The following is a 20150-nucleotide window of genomic DNA, read 5'->3' on the forward strand; positions in this document are numbered from 1 at the left end:
CTCCTGGAATCAAAAAGGTTTTTCAGAATGGTAGAAATACATTTAATGGTAAGTTTATTGCAATAACATACAATTCTACTTAGATACACTTAAATTTAAGAAATAAAAAGGCCTGAAGAAGGTTAAGGCCCTGTCTCTCCATATGTCAGTAAACCCACTTGAGTGGTCATGATGGACTACAATCCTAAATTTGTAAAAGGAAGACTATGGTGGAGATAGAAAGTAGTGTGAGTAAGAGGCTACTTTTAGATTGGAGCAATAATTACTAACCACTTGGATACAGGTAGGTGCCTGTCTGAGTTAGCCTATATTGACTTTAGCAAGGACAAAGCCTTTTCCTCTCAGAGAGATGCTTCTCAGGTTAACAGCCATAATAATTTTAAACTGTAGAAGGAAATGGGGGAGAGAGGAGTAACAGGAAAATATATTTTACTCAAACATTATCAGGGAGAGAGAGAATTTCACATGAAATCATATCCATTCTTAATCATTTTATGCAATAATAGAAAAACTTTTAAAAACTTTATTTTCCACATATACATGCCTTTAATGACTGCTGTGAGTAGAGCAGATTATTTGAGTAGAGACTGGATACATTTTCTCCAATATAAAGCCACTGAAATGGTTTATTGTTTTTTAATTTGTTCTATTCAATTTCAGCCAATAAAAAATATCTGTAAAAGTGAACTCCTATCTAACCTGCCGGAAAATATAGAATTTTTTTCTTACTGTCTACTGAAGATTGAAATTATTTTCATCACAGTTAGTGTCCAGAGTTTAGTGGAATCCATGTTATATTTTTGCTACTATTGATTTCAAATTTTTCACAAGAAAGACAAAAGAATAGGTAGCTGAAAAAAATTCTAGGTAGCTGAAAACAAGGGCAACTTGATAAGCTCCATTTTCCAGTATCTCTTAGAAAAAAACATGGAACAAACAAGACAAACACACCTGTATAGGAGCCATTCCCTGGGCAGCACTTGAGATAACCAATGGTCAAGGGGCTGGGGATGTGGCTTAAGCGGTAGCAAGCTTGCCTGGCATGCGCAGGGCACTGGGTTCGATCCTCAGCACCACATAAAAAATAAAAATAAAAATAAAGATGTTGTGTCCACCGAAAACTAAAAAATAAATATTAAAAAATTCCCTCTCTCTCTCTCTCTCTCTCTCTCTCAAAAAAAAGGTCAAACTTTAAAATAACCATAATGTGAAAACAAACAAACAAAAAACTCCTGCAGGATCATCCATTCTCCTGCCTCCCCTCCTCCACCCTGGTGTGCTGAGGGGCAAGCAAAGACAGACCAAGAAAAATTATAGGGAAGAGAGAAGAAAGCTAGTGAATAGCTGCAGATTCATCTTAAAACCACTTCTAGAAAGACTATTTGTTTACCCTCAGTCTGAAAAATATTTTTAAAAGGTACCTTGATAGATTAGCGCATTAGCTATAGGGAAGTGAGTGGAACACATGCATAGTTTAAAAGAGCATTCTTCAAAATGTGTGACTTCTGTGGCAGAAAGCAAAATGAAATGAAAGTGTCTTTTGGATCTTGAGTAGTGGAAGAGAAAATCCCACAGGAGAAAATCTGGGTCTTGGGCAACAGTAAAGGTGGTGGTCAATTTTATGTGCCAGATTCATTGGACCCTAAGAGTCCCCAGTACTTGGATCAGTGTATTATTTCTGGGTGTCTGTGAGGGTGTTTCTGGAGTTGAGCATTTGAAATGGTGGATTGAGTGGAACAGATTATTATGAGTGGGCCTCACTCCACCCCCTGAAGGTAGAACAAGTTACACACTGATCTTCACTCTGTGCCTAGCTGCATGAGCTGAGCCATCATCTACCCTTGTACTGGAACTTGCACCAGCAGCTCTCCTGGTTCTCAGGCTTTCACACTCATTTTTCTGAGTCTTTTGCTTGCAGGTGGCAGGATTGGGAACTTCTTAGCCTCCAAAACTGCATAAGCCACTTTATTAGAGTAAATCTGTTCCTTTGGAGAACTCTGGTTAATAAAACAGAGAATCAAAATATTGGAGGACAGGAAACTTGACTGGTCAAGGAAACAATCCACTAAACTTCCTGAACTTTACAATACTGACAGAAGAGGGTGCCATTGAACTAGGAATCTTGTTGGAGGCAGAAAGAAGACTGGCAAAAAGTACCAATTGTCCTAGTCCTCACCAAAACATGGTATGATCATTCTTTTTAGTTTTAGATATGTAGTTAGTATCTTAGAGGTTATGGTTTGTATTTCTTTAATGGCCAGTGATGTTGAGCACCATTTCCCAGTGCTTTTTTTTATCCCTATATTCTATGATGAAATGTCTGCTAAATTTCTGTTCACTTTTAATTGAATTCTTTGTTTTATTGTGTTCTATTTTGCCCTTTTTATAACTCTTCTTATTTTTGTGTTCTGAGAGTTCTAAGAGTGAGAGTTCTTCATTTTGATGATGTTCAGTTTAGTGATTTTTTTTGTTTGTTTGTTTATTTATGGTCATGGAGCATGCTTTTGGTTTCATGTCTAAGGTAAACTCTTAAATACAAGTTAGTCTGTAGTATTTTGTTACTCTTTCAACATATGTATACTCTGTAATGATATTACCACCTTCATTTTTGGTATTGGTAATTTGTATTTCCTATCTTTTTGTTTTTAATCAGTTTGATAGAGATGTATAAATTATATATATTTGTAGAGAGCTCTATATAATGCTGATACTGAATTTATACCTAGCAGGTCCTTTTAGGCAGTACACCCAGATTGTATCTGTACATGTTTTCCTTTATTCAGCAGAGGTTTACTGAGAACCTACTAGGTATAGGCTCTGTCCTGTGCACTGCGAATGCATTACTGGGGTAGGGTATGTACTCAAACGTCAGGGAAGATCTTTCAGGCAGAGGGTAGAGGAAATGCAAAATCTCACATATGCTTGGAATAAAAAGGACAAGTAAGAAGGTCAGCATGGCTGTAGCCAAGGGCCTGAGTAGTAGGATGGGGGTTAAGAGAACCAGTGTGCAGAGTCAGACTGTGCTAGGCCTGATAGGTCAAGTGCCCAGATGATATGAGCTAAATAAGGGTAGTAGCAGGAGTCATTCAGGTTGTGGATAATTTGTGAGTATAGTTCAGGATTTCAAGTACAAGTAGGGGCTGGGGATGCAGCTTAGTGGCAGAGCATTGACTGGCACATACAAGGCTCTGGGTTCAATCCTTAGCATCACAAACAATACTGCAAGTGAAGCACAGATAGGAGTTTCTGATTAAATAGTTTTGGAGTATGAAAAAAAGAAACGAGTCAAGAACACCATCAGGATTTTTTCCCCCAAGTAACTAGTAAATTGAAATGCCATTAACTCATGCGAGGAGCAAGGTTGGAGAAGCAGATTTTGGAGAAAACATAATTTGTAATATGTTTTCCCTAATTCCTTAATACTCAGTATAGTCTCTGTCCTCCAAACTGTTGAAAATTCAGGGAAATATTCCACTTATTTAAAAATAAGAGACAGAATCAAATATTATATTGACTAGAGGGACCTCAGAGACTGCTTAAAAGCAAGGAAACAGAAGACCAAAGAGTATAAATGGTGTTTTCTGGTGGTAAATGTCTGTCTGATCCAATTGGCTAGGTGCCACCACAGCTCCCCGTGAGCAGAAACACTCACGATTTATGTAATTACTCTGGGCTTCAGCTAGGGCTGAGGAATATTGACCCAAACAACCTTTTGGCCTAGGCCAATTATGCTTTTATCTGGCTATAATCTAAATGAGAATAAATTTAACAACAGCTTTGAGACTATTTGGGGAACATATGTTGTTTCTTAAATTTGATCTTCATCATAAGAAAATCCCTCTTCATAAGACCAGAAACTAATATCCTTTAAATAACATTTATTTTGGGGTAATAACATTTTGTAATGAAAATGAGTCAGTAGTTTAGAATTATAAGCAACTATTTAACATTGGGCAAATTACTTTGGGCCCTGGTTTCCTCATGTAGAAAGTAACTATATAATTAAAATAATGTTTACACATTTTCTTTGTAGGAAAACTTAAGGCAGACACTTGAAAAACATTGAGGTTGAAAGAGATAATTTCTAAATGTCTTTCTGCACTTCCAGGTTGTGGTTCTACCATTATTACTTTGGTAGGTATAGTGGAAGTGCTGTAGAAATGTATCCCATATATGTAAAAATTTAAGTATGATTCCCTCGTTAATTAATGGCCTTAATAAAGAATCTCAGTGTAGAAGCATAGAGGAAATGTGAACCTTGGGCATATTTAAAATTTTCCAATATAGCAACATATTGCAGTTAATAAAAAGGGGTTTGAGTTATATTTGCAGGGGCTGGAGAAGTTCATTTTTACCATAAAAGAGAGGAAGATAAGAATAACTTCTCTATGGAAAATTAGGACAAAGGTTTTTGTGCATTTGTTACCAAAGTAGTCAGGTGTTAGTCACCTAGGTTTGCTTTGTTTGTACCAAAAGAGTGGTTTCACTGATTTGACTAAGTTTGTGTTTTCCTCACTTTAGGGAAATTATATAACTTCTACAGCTTGAGTCACCTTGAAAATCCCATTTTAAATAGAAGCACATTGGCTGCATCCCTGAAAATTGAATATAGTTGTAAATGGAAAAATTTATATTCCATACTTGGCTCAACAGAATTTGTTGCTTTCCTACCACTGGCTGATCACTGTGTAGTCTTCAAAGTACTTCAGAGTTTTGTTTTGGTAAAATTGGTATAAAACACCAATTGAAGAGGAGATCAAACAACAACAACAAATACGATTAACACCCTTACTACTAAAGGCAATGTAGAATTGTCCAAAAAAGGTTTACCCACTCTGAGGGGATGTGCTTTGTCTTCCCCTTTTGGGGCAGAGTAGAAGGCAGCAGATGTGGGGCCAGATGCCTAGCCAGTTGCTGCATTTTTGCTGAAGCTTATGTTCCCCAAGACTCACTAGTTATCAGTGCTCCTAACTGATACACCAGGTCTTTTAAAGCTCTCAGGAGCAATGAACCACTGACTCTGTTCTGCTTACCCTGTTTCAGGAGCTTTCTTCCAAGAGGGTATGGCAATATTTGCCTCCTCATTCTGCTGTCTTTGTGCCAAGTACTTCTTTTTTTCCAACCTAATCTATATTAATTAGGATGTACAAAGGTGGAAAAGATATATCTTTATATATCTATATTGAAAAAGAGAATGTTTAACATAAAGGCCAGGCAATGGTTTCTTATTGGGCTTCAAGGAAGAGAGTGGTTCTCAAATAGACACACAGTGGTTCTTAAAGTTATCAGTGATATAATTCTTAGGTGGGGAAAGATAGGGAAATAGAGATGATCTTCTTATTAGTTTTAAAGTTGTAGTTCTCTACAGCATGTATGTTACACACTAATAAACATAAGATTAAAAAAAGATGTCTGAAAACCTAAATTTACAATCTTGTTTTACCATTTATTATTCCTATGAATTTGTTGTATCTATCAACTTAGTATGGTAATAGAGTTATAAGTGGAAATTTCCAAATTGAGGAAAAAACATGCACAACATTGAAACCCTTCCACCAATCCTGTGATAAGGAACATTATAATTCTCATTTTGCAGGAAGCCAGACAGTTAACAAATGGCCAAGCCAGAACTAGTCCATGTCTGGTTACTCTAGCGTCTGTGCTTTTAATCACTGTAAATCTGGGACATTTGATGAAAATCTGAGCATAAAATGAGAACTTAAAAGTGCCACATAAAAATGTCTGACATTATGATGCTAGGAATAGTATGAGGATAAAATTGTAGAAAATACATTGCTTTTAAAAGTCCTTGGGCAATATTTACTAGGAAGCTTTCTAAAACTTTGCCCTATGTCTCAAAGTCACCAACTCATTTTAACAGAGGATTATGGATTCTTAGCTGTATAAAGTGAGTAAATAAAAATTGATATATTTAATCTTGTGACCATTTTTATATAATATATGCAATTATTCTATTCCACAGATCTGTGATATATTATTAGTTAGATTACATCCTTTTGGTAAAAGAAATCCTAAATGAATTGTCATTTTGTGAGAAATGAGGCAAACATGATAACATCTATAGAGGAGTCTACTTCCCTTCCCTTTAGCCTCATGAATGATGCAGAACCATTAGGAAGAGTCACACTTCATTGATTGATGCACTTCATTTTAAAATTTAACTCTCTGGTGTTAGAGGTTATTTGTATGGTATAGTTGTTATGCATTTGTTTATTCATATAATAAATGGAATTCTAACTCTATTATGAATTTTTAAAAGTTTCTTGATACAGAATAAAAGAGTTTGAGAAACTTTTAAAAATGTAACAAAGCAGAGTGGTACCAATTCAGTTTTTTAATTCTTTCTTCTTTCTATTGCTTATTTATTTATTTGTAGATTTATAAAACATTTTGTTCTTGATCTTATGCTTGGCCCTGAACTCCAAAAATAAGTTCATGTTTTAAGGGCACATGTATATAAGAAGAGAAAGGGAAATATATAATCAAGAATGAAGACAAAGATTAAAACACGAAAGAAATTAAAGGCATAAAAATAGGAAAGGAAGAACTTAAATTATCACTATTTGCAGATGACATGATTCTATACCTAGAAGACCCAAAAGGGTCTACAAAAAAACTACTAGAACTAATAAATGAATTCAGCAAAGTGGCAGGATATAAAATCAACACGCATAAATCAAAGGCATTTCTGTATATCAGCGACAAAACCTCTGAAATGGAAATGAGGAAAAACACTCCATTCACAATATCCTCAAAAAAATAAAATACTTGGGAAACAACCTAACAAAAGAGGTGAAAGATTTATATAATGAAAACTACAAAATCCTAAAGAGAGAGATAGAAGAAGATCTTAGAAGGTGGAAAAATGTACCCTGTTCATGGATAGGCAGAACTAACATCATCAAAATGGCGATATTACCAAAAGTTCTCTATAGGTTTAATGCAATGCCAATCAAAATCCCAACGGCATTTCTTGTAGAAATGGATAAAGCAATCATGAAATGCATATGGAAAAATAAAAGACCCAGAATAGCAAAAGCAATTCTAAGCAGGAAGTGCGAATCAGGCGGTATAGCGATACCAGACTTAAAACTATATTACAGAGCAATAGTAACAAAAACAGCATGGTACTGGTACCAAAACAGGAGGGTGGACCAATGGTACAGAATAGAGGACACAGAGACTAATCCACAAAGCTACAACTATCTTATATTTGATAAAGGAGCTAAAAGCATACAATGGAGGGAGGATAGCATCTTCAACAAATGGTGCTGGGAAAACTGGAAATCCATATGCAACAAAATGAAACTGAATCCCCTCCTCTCGCCATGCACAAAAGTCAACTCAAAATGGATCAAGGACCTAGATATCAAATCAGAGACTCTGCGTCTGATAGAAGAAAAAGTTGGCGCCGATCTACATATTGTAGGGTCAGGCTCCAAATTCCTTAATAGGACACCCATAGCACAAAAGTTGATAACAAAAATCAACAAATGGGACTTACTTAAACTGAAAAGTTTTCTCTCAGAAAGAGAAACAATAAAAGAGGTAAATAGGGAGCCTACATCATGGGAACAAATTTTTACTCCTCACACTTCAGATAGAGCCGTAATATCCAGAGTATACAAAGAACTCAAAAAAATAAACAATAAGAAAACAAATAACCCAATCAACAAATGGGCCAAAGACCTGAACAGACACTTCTCAGAGGAGGACATACAATCAATCAACAAGTACATGAAAAAATGCTCACCATCTCTAGCTGTCAGAGAAATGCAAATCAAAACCACCCTAAGATACCATCTCACTCCAGTAAGATTGGCAGCCATTATGAAGTCAAACAACAACAAGTGCTGGAGAGGATGTGGGGAAAAGGGTACTCTTGTACATTGCTGGTGGGACTGCAAACTGGTGCGGCCAATCTGGAAAGCAGTATGGAGATTCCTGGGAAAGCTGGGAATGGAACCACCATTTGACCCAGCTATTGCCCTTCTTGGACTATTCCCTGAAGACCTTAAAAGAGCGTACTACAGGGATACTGCTACATCGATGTTCATAGCAGCACAATTCACAATTGCTAGACTGTGGAACCAACCCAGATGCCCTTCAATAGACGAATGGACAAAAAAAAAAGTGGCATTTATACACCATGGAGTACTACACAGCACTAAAAAATGACAAAATCATAGAATTTGCAGGGAAATGGATGGCACTAGAGCAGATCATGCTTAGTGAAGCTAGCCAATCCCTAAAAAACAAATACCAAATGTCTTCTTTGATATAATGAGAGCAACTAAGAACAGAGCAGGGAAAAAAAAAGGGCACATGTATATAAGAAGAGAAAGGGAAATATATAATCAAGAATGAAGACAAAGATTAGAACACATTTTAAGAACATATCAGTAACGCTCAAACACAGAGCATGCTGAAGATTAAAAAATAAATACTGGGCAATGAAAATGCCCTTTTGGCCATGTTGACATCACAGACTTTTTTTTCTTAAGGTACTTATTTTATTTTTAATTGATATAAAATAATTTTATGTATTTGTTGTGTAGAGTGTGATTTTGCAATACAAATATACAATGTATAGTGATCAGATCAGGGCAGTTAGCATATCTACCACATTTATCAAACATTTATCATTTTTTGTGAGGAGAATCCTCTCTTGTAGCTATTTTAAAATATACAATGAGTTATTGTTAACTATGGTCATCTTACTATACTGTAGAGCAATGGAACATATTCCCCCTTTCTAACTTTAACATTGTACCATTAACTAAACTCTCCCTATACGCCCTTCTTGCTACCTTCCCAGACTCCAGTAACAACTGTTCTCCTCTTCACTTAAGGGATCGACTTTTTAGTTTCCACATGAGTGAAAATATGAGGTATTTGTCTTTCATGCCTGGCTTATTTCACTTAACACCATATCTTCCAGCATCATCCATGTTGCTACAAATTACAAGGATCCATTCCTTTAAGGCTCAGTAGTATTCTGTTGCCTATGTGCACTAATATTTTTATACATTTATCACTTATTGGATACTTAGGTTAATTCCATTTTTTGGCTATTATGAATAATGCTGCAATCAATATGGACATACAGAAGTCTCTCTCACATACTGACCTTATTTCATTTGGACATAAATCCAGGAGTGAGATTTCTGGACCATATAGTAGTTGTATTTTTAACTTTTGGAGATTTTCCATGCTGTTCTCTATAATAGCTGTACTAACTTACATTCCCACCACAGTATAAGGGTTCTCCTTTATCTGCATCCTCACCAGCACTTTTATCATTTATCTTTTTTAAAAATATTTTTTAGTTGTGGTTGGACACAATACCTTTATTTTATTTATTTTTACCTGGTGCTGAGGATCAAACCCAGGGCCTCGCAAGTGCTAGGCAAGCGCTCTACCACTGAGCCATAACCCCAGCCATCATTTATCTTTTTGATAATTACCATTCTAACTGGGGTGAGGTGATATCTCATTGTGATTTTGATTTGAATTTCTCTGATGTTAGTGATGTTGAAATTTTTTTTCTAAACCTTCTGGCCATTTGGTATGTTTTCTTTGAGGAATGTCTGTTCATATCATTTGCCTGCTGTCAGGGTCTTGCAGGTCTTGATTAAGGAGGATTTGAAATTGATAATAGATGAGGCATAGAATTATTTTAAGCTGAATTCCACAAATCACCAATTATACTTAATCTAAAAAGTTGGTTTAACACCCTCCTCCCAGTTTTACCACTAAGAAATCTGAGACTCAGAGAGAAAACACAGATAGTAAACTCCAAGATCAGGATTCCTAACATGGTCTGTCTTTCTTCAAAGCTGTGTTCTTCCAAATATTTTGAGAGGTTTCCCCAAAATTGCCTCCAGTCCAGATCTCTAAGGACTCAGTTCTCAGTTCCCTTAAAATTCTCCTTAAGTATTCTGAACTCAGGACTTTGAATTCTAGAAGCCCCGAATGCCTCAGAAAAACAAAACAAAACAAAACCCTTAGACTGGTAACCCAGTAACTGAGTTCTGAAACACAGATCTCCTAAGTTGAAATCCCGATCTCTTAGGAAATTACTTCAATCTTCATTTTTCTACCCTAAAGTAAAAGTTCTGAATGTTCAACTATGAACATCAATCTGAGTCTCAGGCCTTCAGTTAAACTGAGCCAGGAACCAGAAATTCTCCTGGGGAAGGGGCAACTCTTGCACATTCCAGTATAAGGGACTATTGACTTATGCAAGCATGGTTTTCTGTGCCTGGAGGTCTACTTTTCATCTTGTCTCTTCGCAAACCCTCCCGCATCCTTAGACAAAGTGACATTTTCTCTGAATGCTTTCCTTGTCTCCAGACTGGGTTGAAATCTGCTTGCTATTCATTTATATAGCATTAATTTCCCTTTGATAACATTCACTATTTACTACCATTCCCTGTCATGCCTTGCTTTCCCCGTGTGCCTAGCACAGTACCTGAAACATGTTGATAAAGATAATAGTGAACATTTGAACTGTTGAATGCATGGATTGAGAAATGGATGAGTTTGGTAAGTATGATAAAATCATACCCCATTGCAGTGAAAGGCATTCTGCAATTTTGTAACAATAAATAAAAACCATGCATTGCTTGGTCCAACCTTCTCTTTCTCTGCCTGTGCTCTGTTACAAGTGGCAGGCTCATATAGACTGTTTGGATCTAGCCCTCGTGGAGATTGATAGCATATTCCAGCCCTATTAGTGATGTCTATTCTTACTCAGCATTGTTATCTGTGGGAATCAACAACTTTAGATTAGTCTCTTCACAACCTTTTCAAATGTATATGTTTTATACAAACAAGATGTCAATTAAAGATCAAAACAAACAACCAAAATTAGATTAGCCTTCTTCTCACCTGAAAAATCTGAGTTGTTGTTCATAAACTTCACATGAGCATCAACTTAAAATTCCAATGGATGTATCTTACTCACAGGCTCATTTTTAAGATAATGGACTGCCTGAACTTGAATGTGGGTGTCTTTTCTGACAGATAGCTTATAAAAGAGGAAAAAAATAAGCTCAGAAAGGTGAGAACTGATGAGACATCAGTGACTCATAATACAAATGCACTTACCATTTTCTTTGTGCAAGTGTTTCCATCAGTGATTTCTGAAGGAGTTTTTATCGCAAAGTCAAATTCACTTGCACAGCTGTGCTGTGTGGTGTGAGCTTGGCCTTCCTGCTCCTCTCTCCACACTTTTTGCACACTGTCCTCTGCCTGGTAGGGACAGCGTCACTGTACACCTCTGTGGATGGCATCAATGTGTTCATTTGTCCCCAGACTTTGAGCTGGATTTAGCCCTTAGGAGGCACCTATGAGATATCAAGAGGTAGGAGAATGAGATCAGTAGCCCTAGCTTTCTCCTTGAGGGTGGTCTCTTATCCTCTGTCAAAGGCCAGAGCCTCTGTCAAGTAGCCCTTGCTTACAGTGACCTTGCTTAACTTTTGATAACTGCTCCTTCCTTATGTCCCTTCAGACCTAAACCTATATTATCCTAGACATGGGCACCATGTTGGATTTCCCCAGTTCCTGCCCACATACACTCTTTTCCTTCAATAAATGCCACATAATCTAATTTATGTGTGATCTCTTTTTTCCTGCCCAGAGTCTGTCTCATACAGAGGTTATTTGTGGAATAGGAAAATATTCTTGCAAAATACACAGGACTATGACAGTTGTTGATAAAAGAAGCAAAGGTTTAAACTTCTTCCTTTGATGAGATAATTGCAATACATTTTGCTTGTATTACACATAAACTTTTTAATATTCCCAAGAGTACTCCATCAAAATAGATCAAAATAAATGCCTGTGCCCATAACTCTACTGAGGAGCATTTTAAAGAAGAAAGACATGACACATGAAATAAATTAAAACACAAATTGGAGGCTAAAAAGGAAGTATGACTTTTCAGACATAGTTGTTTTATAAAAAGCCAAGTTTCTATAACTGTGCCATTATTTACTCAGGTTCTCATTCTCTCACAGTTTAGCTTTTGTTTTATACAAACAAGATGTCAATTAATGATCAAAACAAACAACCAAAATTTGTAACATGCACAAGATATTTTTCAGTCACACTTTTGCTAGCTCCCACTGAAAGCAGCAAATAGCTCAGGCTCTTATCATTTAGCCCGTGGAATAGGGAGGCAGCCTGTGATGTAGCGTGACTGAACAAACAGAAAGTTGGGATGTGATGACATGAGAGGAATTCATGGGAAAAATTGAACCTAATCAAGTCAGAATGAAGACTTTGCTATCTAGAAAACTATCTGGAAGTTAAAGGGATTTGGTAGTGTATTGTGAAGATGGGTGGTCATGCTCTATGTGCAATGTCAAGGACAAGCAGAAATCAAGGCAGTGGGGAGAATATTAATTCTGCTTTTAAGGATAAGAAAATCTCCATGGATGACATTAAAAAAAATAATGCTTTTCAACTTTCTGTGTTCCCTACTGAGCTTTCTGTTTATGTTTCTGAATACAAAATATTACATATAATCTACCAGGACACACTATGATTCAACCTTTATGTTTTGTTTCTTTTTTGTGTAGGGTTGTACATTGTAATGATGTGAGGTCAGGTTAATAGGGAATGAAAAGACTGTGAACTTTATTCCTTCCACAGAAGCCATTCATGTTTATGACAGTTAGGTACTAAGTGCTTGCCATGTGCCACTCTGAGTGGTAAATTCTCTGTGAATACAGCAAAATACTTTTTGTTTTCATGGGACTAAGGAAAACCACTTTAATTGTCTACTGCTTTCTAAATTCCAGAGAAAGGATTGGGATTTATGGTAAGAGAGTAAGTTGACAGGTTAAAAACAGGTTTACTGTTATAAGATTAAAGGTACTTTTCTCATTCACCCTGCTAAAGTAGTCTGCAAACTTGCTAGTTGTATAATTTTTGAACTCTAAATATTCAAGTCAAATTCTTCCCATGGATAATTGTGCATGTAATAAAATAAAGATTTGGGGATTTCCTTAATTTCTGCTTTCCTAGGATGAATCCACAAAATCTATTCTTGTGTCTTTTATGTTTCCTAGAATGGTTATTTTAGTTATATGCCATTTATATTTTTAATACTTCTGCCTCAGCAGAAACATGCTTTAATTATAATATTTGCAAGGATTTTTAAACAAAAATTAAAAGTTAAGCTAGGTCTTTTTTTTTCATTTTTTTTCTCCAATTTTATTTCTATTTTCACCTTAAAGATTTGCACCTTCCTATCTCCCTCCCGCCTAAGCTGGGTCTTAATAGTGGAGGTTAGTTTGAACAACAGCAATTCCATTTGATAAAAGTGCATCATATTTGAACAGGAAGTAGAGAAAATTACTCCACATGCTCTGGACTCAAGCTCACAGTCCAATCTACTCAGAAGCTAATTTGTGTGGCTGGCATTTTCGATAGAGATAGATTATTCCATCCCTCACTATCTGGGGCAACAGCCGATATTTTTTCCTGCAAAAACAATCAGGGAAATGAGGTAGGTAAAGGCTTGATTTTCATCACCTAATCAATATTTGAGTGTCACAGGGCAGTGCCTAATTACACATTTTCCTAGAACTGGTATTTACATATTGTGATAAACAAATTGAAAACTTCAAACAGGAAAATGTAGGCTTTTAAACATTTAACCATGCTAAAAATAGCTGAATACATAAAGGAAATTTCTTAATTTTTTTTTAAAGAGAAGAACTGACTTGGAAAAATTGTTCTTTAGCTGAAATGAAATATCTGTCTTGTTGCTATAGTACTGTGGACTGAGTTGTTCTATTTTTTTATAGATTGTCTATTAATGCATAATTCTAAAATATAGCTATATAAAATCAATTTTCACAGAGGTGATATAGTCTACTAATATTTATTATCTTTCTTGAAAGGTTTCAAATGTTTGTTATTTAGGAAGTTGTTTTACATATTTTGCTTTTGCATTTAAAAGCCGGAGATGGTACTGACGTTTTTCTCACACCACTTGTAACAACAAAACAAAACAAAAAAGTCTTTAGTTGCTTCCCTACACTGCAGTTAAGAAATAGCAGGAGAGCAGCAGAAAAGGCATATTATTCTCTTAACATACAAGCGGCTCCATGTTATCTCTCTACTCCATGCAATAGGTACTGACTTCATTGTGCATGCATTTAAAAAAAAATCTTTCCAAAGCAATAGAAATGTTTATGTAAACATTCTGTATCTGGATTTTCTATTGAGAGAATGTTAAAGAAACAATGATAATCCAGCCCTTTTAATAAAAATATATATGAAATTTATGTTATTCCATTTTATTAATATTTGTGGCACAATGACCAAAACAGGAGATGTTTTAAGACTGAAGATAATTTTCCCTTTCTATGGAAATGTCTTTGCTGTTCCTTTAAGAGGATGGTAGTTATGGCATGAACACAATAAGAATGGAAACCATAATCGTGCAGAAGGAAAGAGGACATGCTCTCAGGAATAGTAGCTTGTGAAGATAGAATTTGCCCCCTGCCCTCAAATAAGTGATAATTAGAATAAAAAAGCATTATTTCAAAATTTTAGAATTAGAGATGTCGCAACTCCAGCTTATTCTAGTTCAGTGTAAATTTAGATGTATCACATTAACAAACAAACCTTTGGAAACCAGAATTTAAAAAAGGAATTGAGATACAAGTAAAGTTACTGATAATATTTTTTATTTCTTTAAAGAGACAAAGGTCACTTACACCAATTTCCATCACAGTTCTTGACTTTTTCATAGGTCTTCTGATCAAAAACAGATAAGTAATGAAAAGTCCAGGCATCTCTCTCAAAAATACATTTTTCTATGGCCATAAAAATCAATACAATCTGAGTTTAAGGACTTTCCACATTCATAACTCCAGTTGACTCTGAAAATAATTATTTGAGATAGGTTAGAATATTTTATCTCCAATTTTAACAGACAAAATGAACAAAAGAGAGGCTTGGTCCTTGATCTCTTGGTACTTGGAACTATTTTCTGTCACGTCTTTGGTTCTGTCTTCTAGCTACTTGAGAACTTTCCTTGAAAGTTTGCACTCCCAGTACATCACTCTATTCTTATGAATCCCCTGATCCTGGCTCATTTTTTCCTTAGTTTTATTTATATATTTTTTTCTTTTTTAAAGCACTGTCCATGTTCACCTGACACTTTTTCTTCCCCTAACCTTTGAACTTTCTCTTTTCTGCAGCAGAAACTATATAAAATAATAAATGCAGAAGAGAGAAAGTGGAAGGCTAAAGATGCCATCAGAAGCCAGAAAAGTGACAGAGAAGGAAAGAGGGCTAAGAATTTCAGCAGGGATGGTGACAAGTGGCTGCTCATGTAACTAACCTTGTGTCTTTTCTGCCTCATCTGTCCTGTTAACTCAGAAATAATGCTGCTCTTCTAGAAACTCCCCTCCAACTCAGGATCACCTCTTGCCAAAACCAACATTAGGTTCAGCCTAGCTCTCCTAAGGGAAAACTGCACTCTTAGAAATTGCATTGGAAGGTGTCTATTAAGGATCAGCAGCAATTTGTGGGAAAAGTCTGATGTAAAATACAGAGACCAAAGTAAACAAATATAAAAAAGCAACTTAGGAGTAACTTCTCTGAAATGTGTCCTGCTTAGACAGTTTTGACCATGACCTCAGAGATAAGAAAATGGATTGTACTTTTGGTAACAGAGAAGTGTTACAAAAATAAAAATTTAAAGAAAAAGAAGATGTTTTTGAAAATTAAAAATAAAACAGCAGAAAAATTTCTTTAGGTATATTAGAGGATAAAGTTGCAGAAATCTCCCACAATAGAATGCAAAAAAAAGGTAAATCATTAGAATAGGAGAGAAAAGATGAGAAAATTAAAGAACAACTTTGGAATGCTCACCATTAAAATAAAAAGAGTTTCAGAAACAGAACTCTGAAAGAAAAAAATAAAATCATCTGAGAAATAGAAAATCATTATTTTTCATATTTGATTTGAACAAATTTACATTATTACCTTTACTTTTTAAAGGTTGTTTCTCACTCTCTCACATTGGTGACTGATTATGGGTAAAAGAGTTATTTCCTAAGACTTTACCACCTGTGATTGAGAAACACATATTAATCTCTATATGAATGATATGGAAAAATGATGGCAGTTTCCAGTCTCCACCCCAGATTGAAATGTTAAAATCTGTAAAGAGCTTGGTGTTTTTTAAAAAGTTCTTGGAATCCATTAACAAATAAATGCATCTTAATTTTATAATATAGTAAGTCTAGAGATGATGAGATAACATCTAATATATTGAGGATTGCATTAGATGACTGGCACGTCATTTGGCACACTAAAATGCTCTTAATATGATTTGTTCACAATCTTTCTCGTTTATTGCAGCCGGGGCACTGACAATAGACTGACTCACCGGCGGCAGACAGTTCTTCGTGAAAAGGGGAGAAGGTTAGCTAATCGAGGACCAGCATACATGTTTAATGACCGCTCAACAAGCCTATCTATAGAGGAGGAACGCTTTTTAGATGCAGCTGAATATGGCAACATTCCAGTGGTGCGGAAGATGTTAGAAGAATGTGTCTCCCTCAATGTTAACTGTGTAGATTACATGGGCCAGAATGCCCTGCAATTGGCAGTGGCCAATGAGCACCTGGAAATTACAGAGCTGCTTCTCAAGAAAGAAAACCTCTCTCGGGTTGGGGATGCTTTGCTTCTAGCTATTAGTAAAGGTTATGTTCGGATTGTGGAGGCAATTCTCAGTCATCCGGCTTTTGCTGAAGGCAAGAGGTTAGCCACAAGCCCTAGCCAGTCTGAACTGCAGCAAGATGATTTTTATGCCTATGATGAAGATGGGACACGGTTCTCCCATGACGTGACTCCAATCATTCTGGCTGCTCACTGCCAGGAATATGAAATTGTGCACACTCTCCTGCGGAAGGGTGCTCGGATTGAACGGCCTCATGATTATTTCTGCAAGTGCAGCGAATGCAACCAGAAACAAAAGCATGACTCCTTTAGCCACTCCAGATCTAGGATTAATGCCTATAAAGGCCTGGCAAGTCCAGCTTACCTGTCATTGTCTAGTGAAGATCCAGTGATGACGGCTTTAGAACTTAGCAATGAGCTGGCAGTGCTGGCCAACATTGAGAAAGAGTTCAAGGTAGGTCTTTAGCACCAGGGACTTCATCCTCTTTAAGTTGAAGTCAAGATGTATTTATAAGCTTCCATGATGTGCTAGTTACTGTAAATACTAGGTAATTTTATATTTTTATTCGACAAAACTCCTTATAATTATTATAGTAAAAGTTAGGATTGCTATCCTTTAATAATGATTAAATCTACTAGACATCTTACATTTTTCATGTCTAAACATTATCACAGCCTGGAGAAGATATTATTGGTTCCTTTCCAGATGGAGAAATAGAGGCATAGAAAAGTAAGGCCTAGGCTTAACAAGTTGTAAATGACAGAGCTGGGATCAGAATACAGGTGTACTACACTATAAGACTCAGGTTCTTTCTCCTTTGAAGCACTGTTTTTATGTTCAGAGCACAGTGAAAATAAATGAATCTGCTTAAAGAAGTCACACTTGGACTTGAAAGATAATGTGTACATGCACAAATGTGAAGAAAAATGCAGCTGCTAGGCAGAGCTGTAAGCAACGTGCATAGAGGTTCTGAGAAAGCAATACTTAGTTCCTACCAGGTTGCAGCAAATTTACATACAAGATGGAATTTCACCTGTATATGGCAGAATGAATAGATTTTGGAAGGCAGAGAATGAGGGAAAAGATATTTTAGGTTAGGGTAATGGCAAAAACAGAAGAAAAAATACTTGTAGATTTGAATAAAGCAGGCAAGAGAATTTTAAACAATCTCTTAATAGAAGGCATCTGGAGGGAGAAATGGTATCAGATACTGCCATTGTTCATGTGCTCTGTGCTGTATTTGGAAAGGATTAAAGCTTAGATTCGTACCTCCAAAGAATCCCCTGGCACACTTCTAAACTCCCTCTGTGGGTTATCTGACCTATCTTACAGTGTTCCTATTCTATCATGCATTGCCATTGTTTAAGATGTGTATTCTGCCTTACTAAGCTATATGCAGCTTGGAATCAGCTCTGACGGATCAGTTATAGTGTTTTACACAGTAAATAATGATCTTTTTTTCTTTCTATGCTATATGTTGTGAAAAAAACTTGTTTCTGTACTCTGTGCCTTGGGAGACTGAAGCCCAGGCTCTCTTGAGAAGCTTCTTGATGCCACTGAAAAATGGTTTCACATTGCTCATGGGATGACATTTGTCCATCTATCTAGGTCCTATCTCTCCAGGAAGGAGGGGAAAATGTGAATGGCTATAGAAACACTTAGAATGTGCTTGACTTCCAGGATGAAGGCAGGTGTTTTTCCTCTAGCTATCTGGCACCTAAGAGTGTAGGACAAGAGAATGGATCTTTTCCCTTCTTTGGAAAAGTACAATTTTTTTTTTTGTACTTTTCATTAAACTCCTAGGACTCAGTGATTCAAAGAACTGCAGATTCAAATTAATGTAGTTTCTTTGAAATCTGATGAATGTAAATTACTTTTAAAATTTATATTTAGTTTGTATGTGATTCTACTGCTTAGGTTCCAACATCTCTATTTCTTTTATTGTATCTTTGTTTATATACTTCTCAGCCACTGAAGACTGTCATATCCTTTACTGGTTCATTCATTCACTTGCCTACATCTTTTCAATCTCTGTTTTACATGAGGATGGAGATGTAAAACACACATAGACAATTCAGTCAGCAATCCTGCCCTCAATTAGTTTACAACCTAATGGGACAGAAAAGATCTGTGTGGAGTCACTAATATTATACGTGACCCCGTGGAGTGAAGGGCAGGCTAGGCTCAAAAGTGGGAAGAATCACAACCAGAATGTGAACTCCCTGCGGTCCCTAAATGCCTTGCAGAATGTGGAGGTCTCCACAGGATTATGAGTATTAGGAGATCTGTTCACTGTATCACTGACTCATCACACTTTTTTCCTGCTCTTTTAAGTATGATGTATGTATGCTGAGGCACTTTTTCTCCACTCCACCTTGCTCTGTTAGTTTCACTGTCTTTTAGCAGTTGTTTAGAGGTCTTACACTCTACTTCAGTGAGTGTTAAGGCAGAAGAAGAGATAATTCTGAAAACATAAATCTTTTTAGTTGTTATTCCTAATGTCTTTAAAAGTCATTTTCAAAAATTAAGTTAGTTTATTGTTTAAAGAGGGCAGTAGTTTTTAGAGTATTTTTAAAAGTATTCCTAGTACTTGGCAAGCACCAGTTTTTTCAACTTAGGAACCCGACTTAAGGGTCCTTATAATACACAAAGAAGGAAAGCAAGTTCGTCTGTCTGTCCCTCCCTTCCTTCCTTCCTTCCTTCCTTCCTTCCTTCCTTCCTTCCTTCCTCTTTAAATAAAGCAGCCTTGATATATCATATGATATATCAAGAAATTTGTGATGTTTTGAACAACCAACAATAAAAAATAAAAAAAAAATAAAATAAAGAAATTGCTTAATGCAAAAAAAAGAATTATAATGCAAAAAAGTACATGTATAAAGGCATAAATTGGTGTGAACATACTTTATATACGGAGATATGAAAAAATGTGCTGTATATGTATAATAAGAATTGTAATGCATTCCACTGCTGGGTTGTATTTAAAAAAAATAAAATCAATAAAATATTTTTTAAAATGAAAAAAAAAAATTCTAACCCTGTCAAGGCAACATCCCTGCAGTCACTGATCCCTTGAGGGCTGTGTCATGCTTAACAGATGCCTTAAGTTGTGCTTATATCCTTGAGGCACTTCATTGCCTGTGATTATAATTTAGTCATCCATTCACTAATACTAATGTTGATTCATCTCTTATAATGTTAAGGGCCAATGGTGATGGGCCTTTTATATATGGAATATACCAAAAAGACACATCTCCTGTTACTATGTAGAAGAATCAGACAGTAAAATGGAAACAGATGTAATGCAGTGTCAGGGAGTAAGTGCTATGAAAATAAATAAAATAGGAAAAAGGACAAAGGTACTATTTGGGTCAGAGAGCTAGGGAAAGGTCTTCCAGAGGAGTATTATTAGGAA

At 36.0% G+C, this 20150-nt stretch overlaps 1 protein-coding gene across 4 annotated transcripts in view; it reads left to right on the plus strand.

Moving 5' to 3' along the window:
* The window catches only part of Trpc6 (transient receptor potential cation channel subfamily C member 6), a 173822-nt gene that overhangs the window by 110989 nt on the left and 42683 nt on the right, over positions 1-20150 (plus strand). For all 4 annotated transcript variants that reach the window (XM_058570752.1, XM_046466823.2, XM_046466825.2 and 1 more), the window contains exon 2: positions 16414-17188. In XM_058570752.1, the coding sequence (XP_058426735.1) occupies positions 16414-17188 (775 nt within the window). The remainder of the gene's footprint in view (positions 1-16413; positions 17189-20150) is intronic.

Source organism: Marmota monax, unplaced genomic scaffold (assembly GCF_021218885.2).
Source record: "Marmota monax isolate L192 unplaced genomic scaffold, Marmota_monax_Labrador192_F-V1.1 WCK01_AAM20220418_F8-fsc00045, whole genome shotgun sequence".
Taxonomy (NCBI): domain Eukaryota; kingdom Metazoa; phylum Chordata; class Mammalia; order Rodentia; family Sciuridae; genus Marmota; species Marmota monax.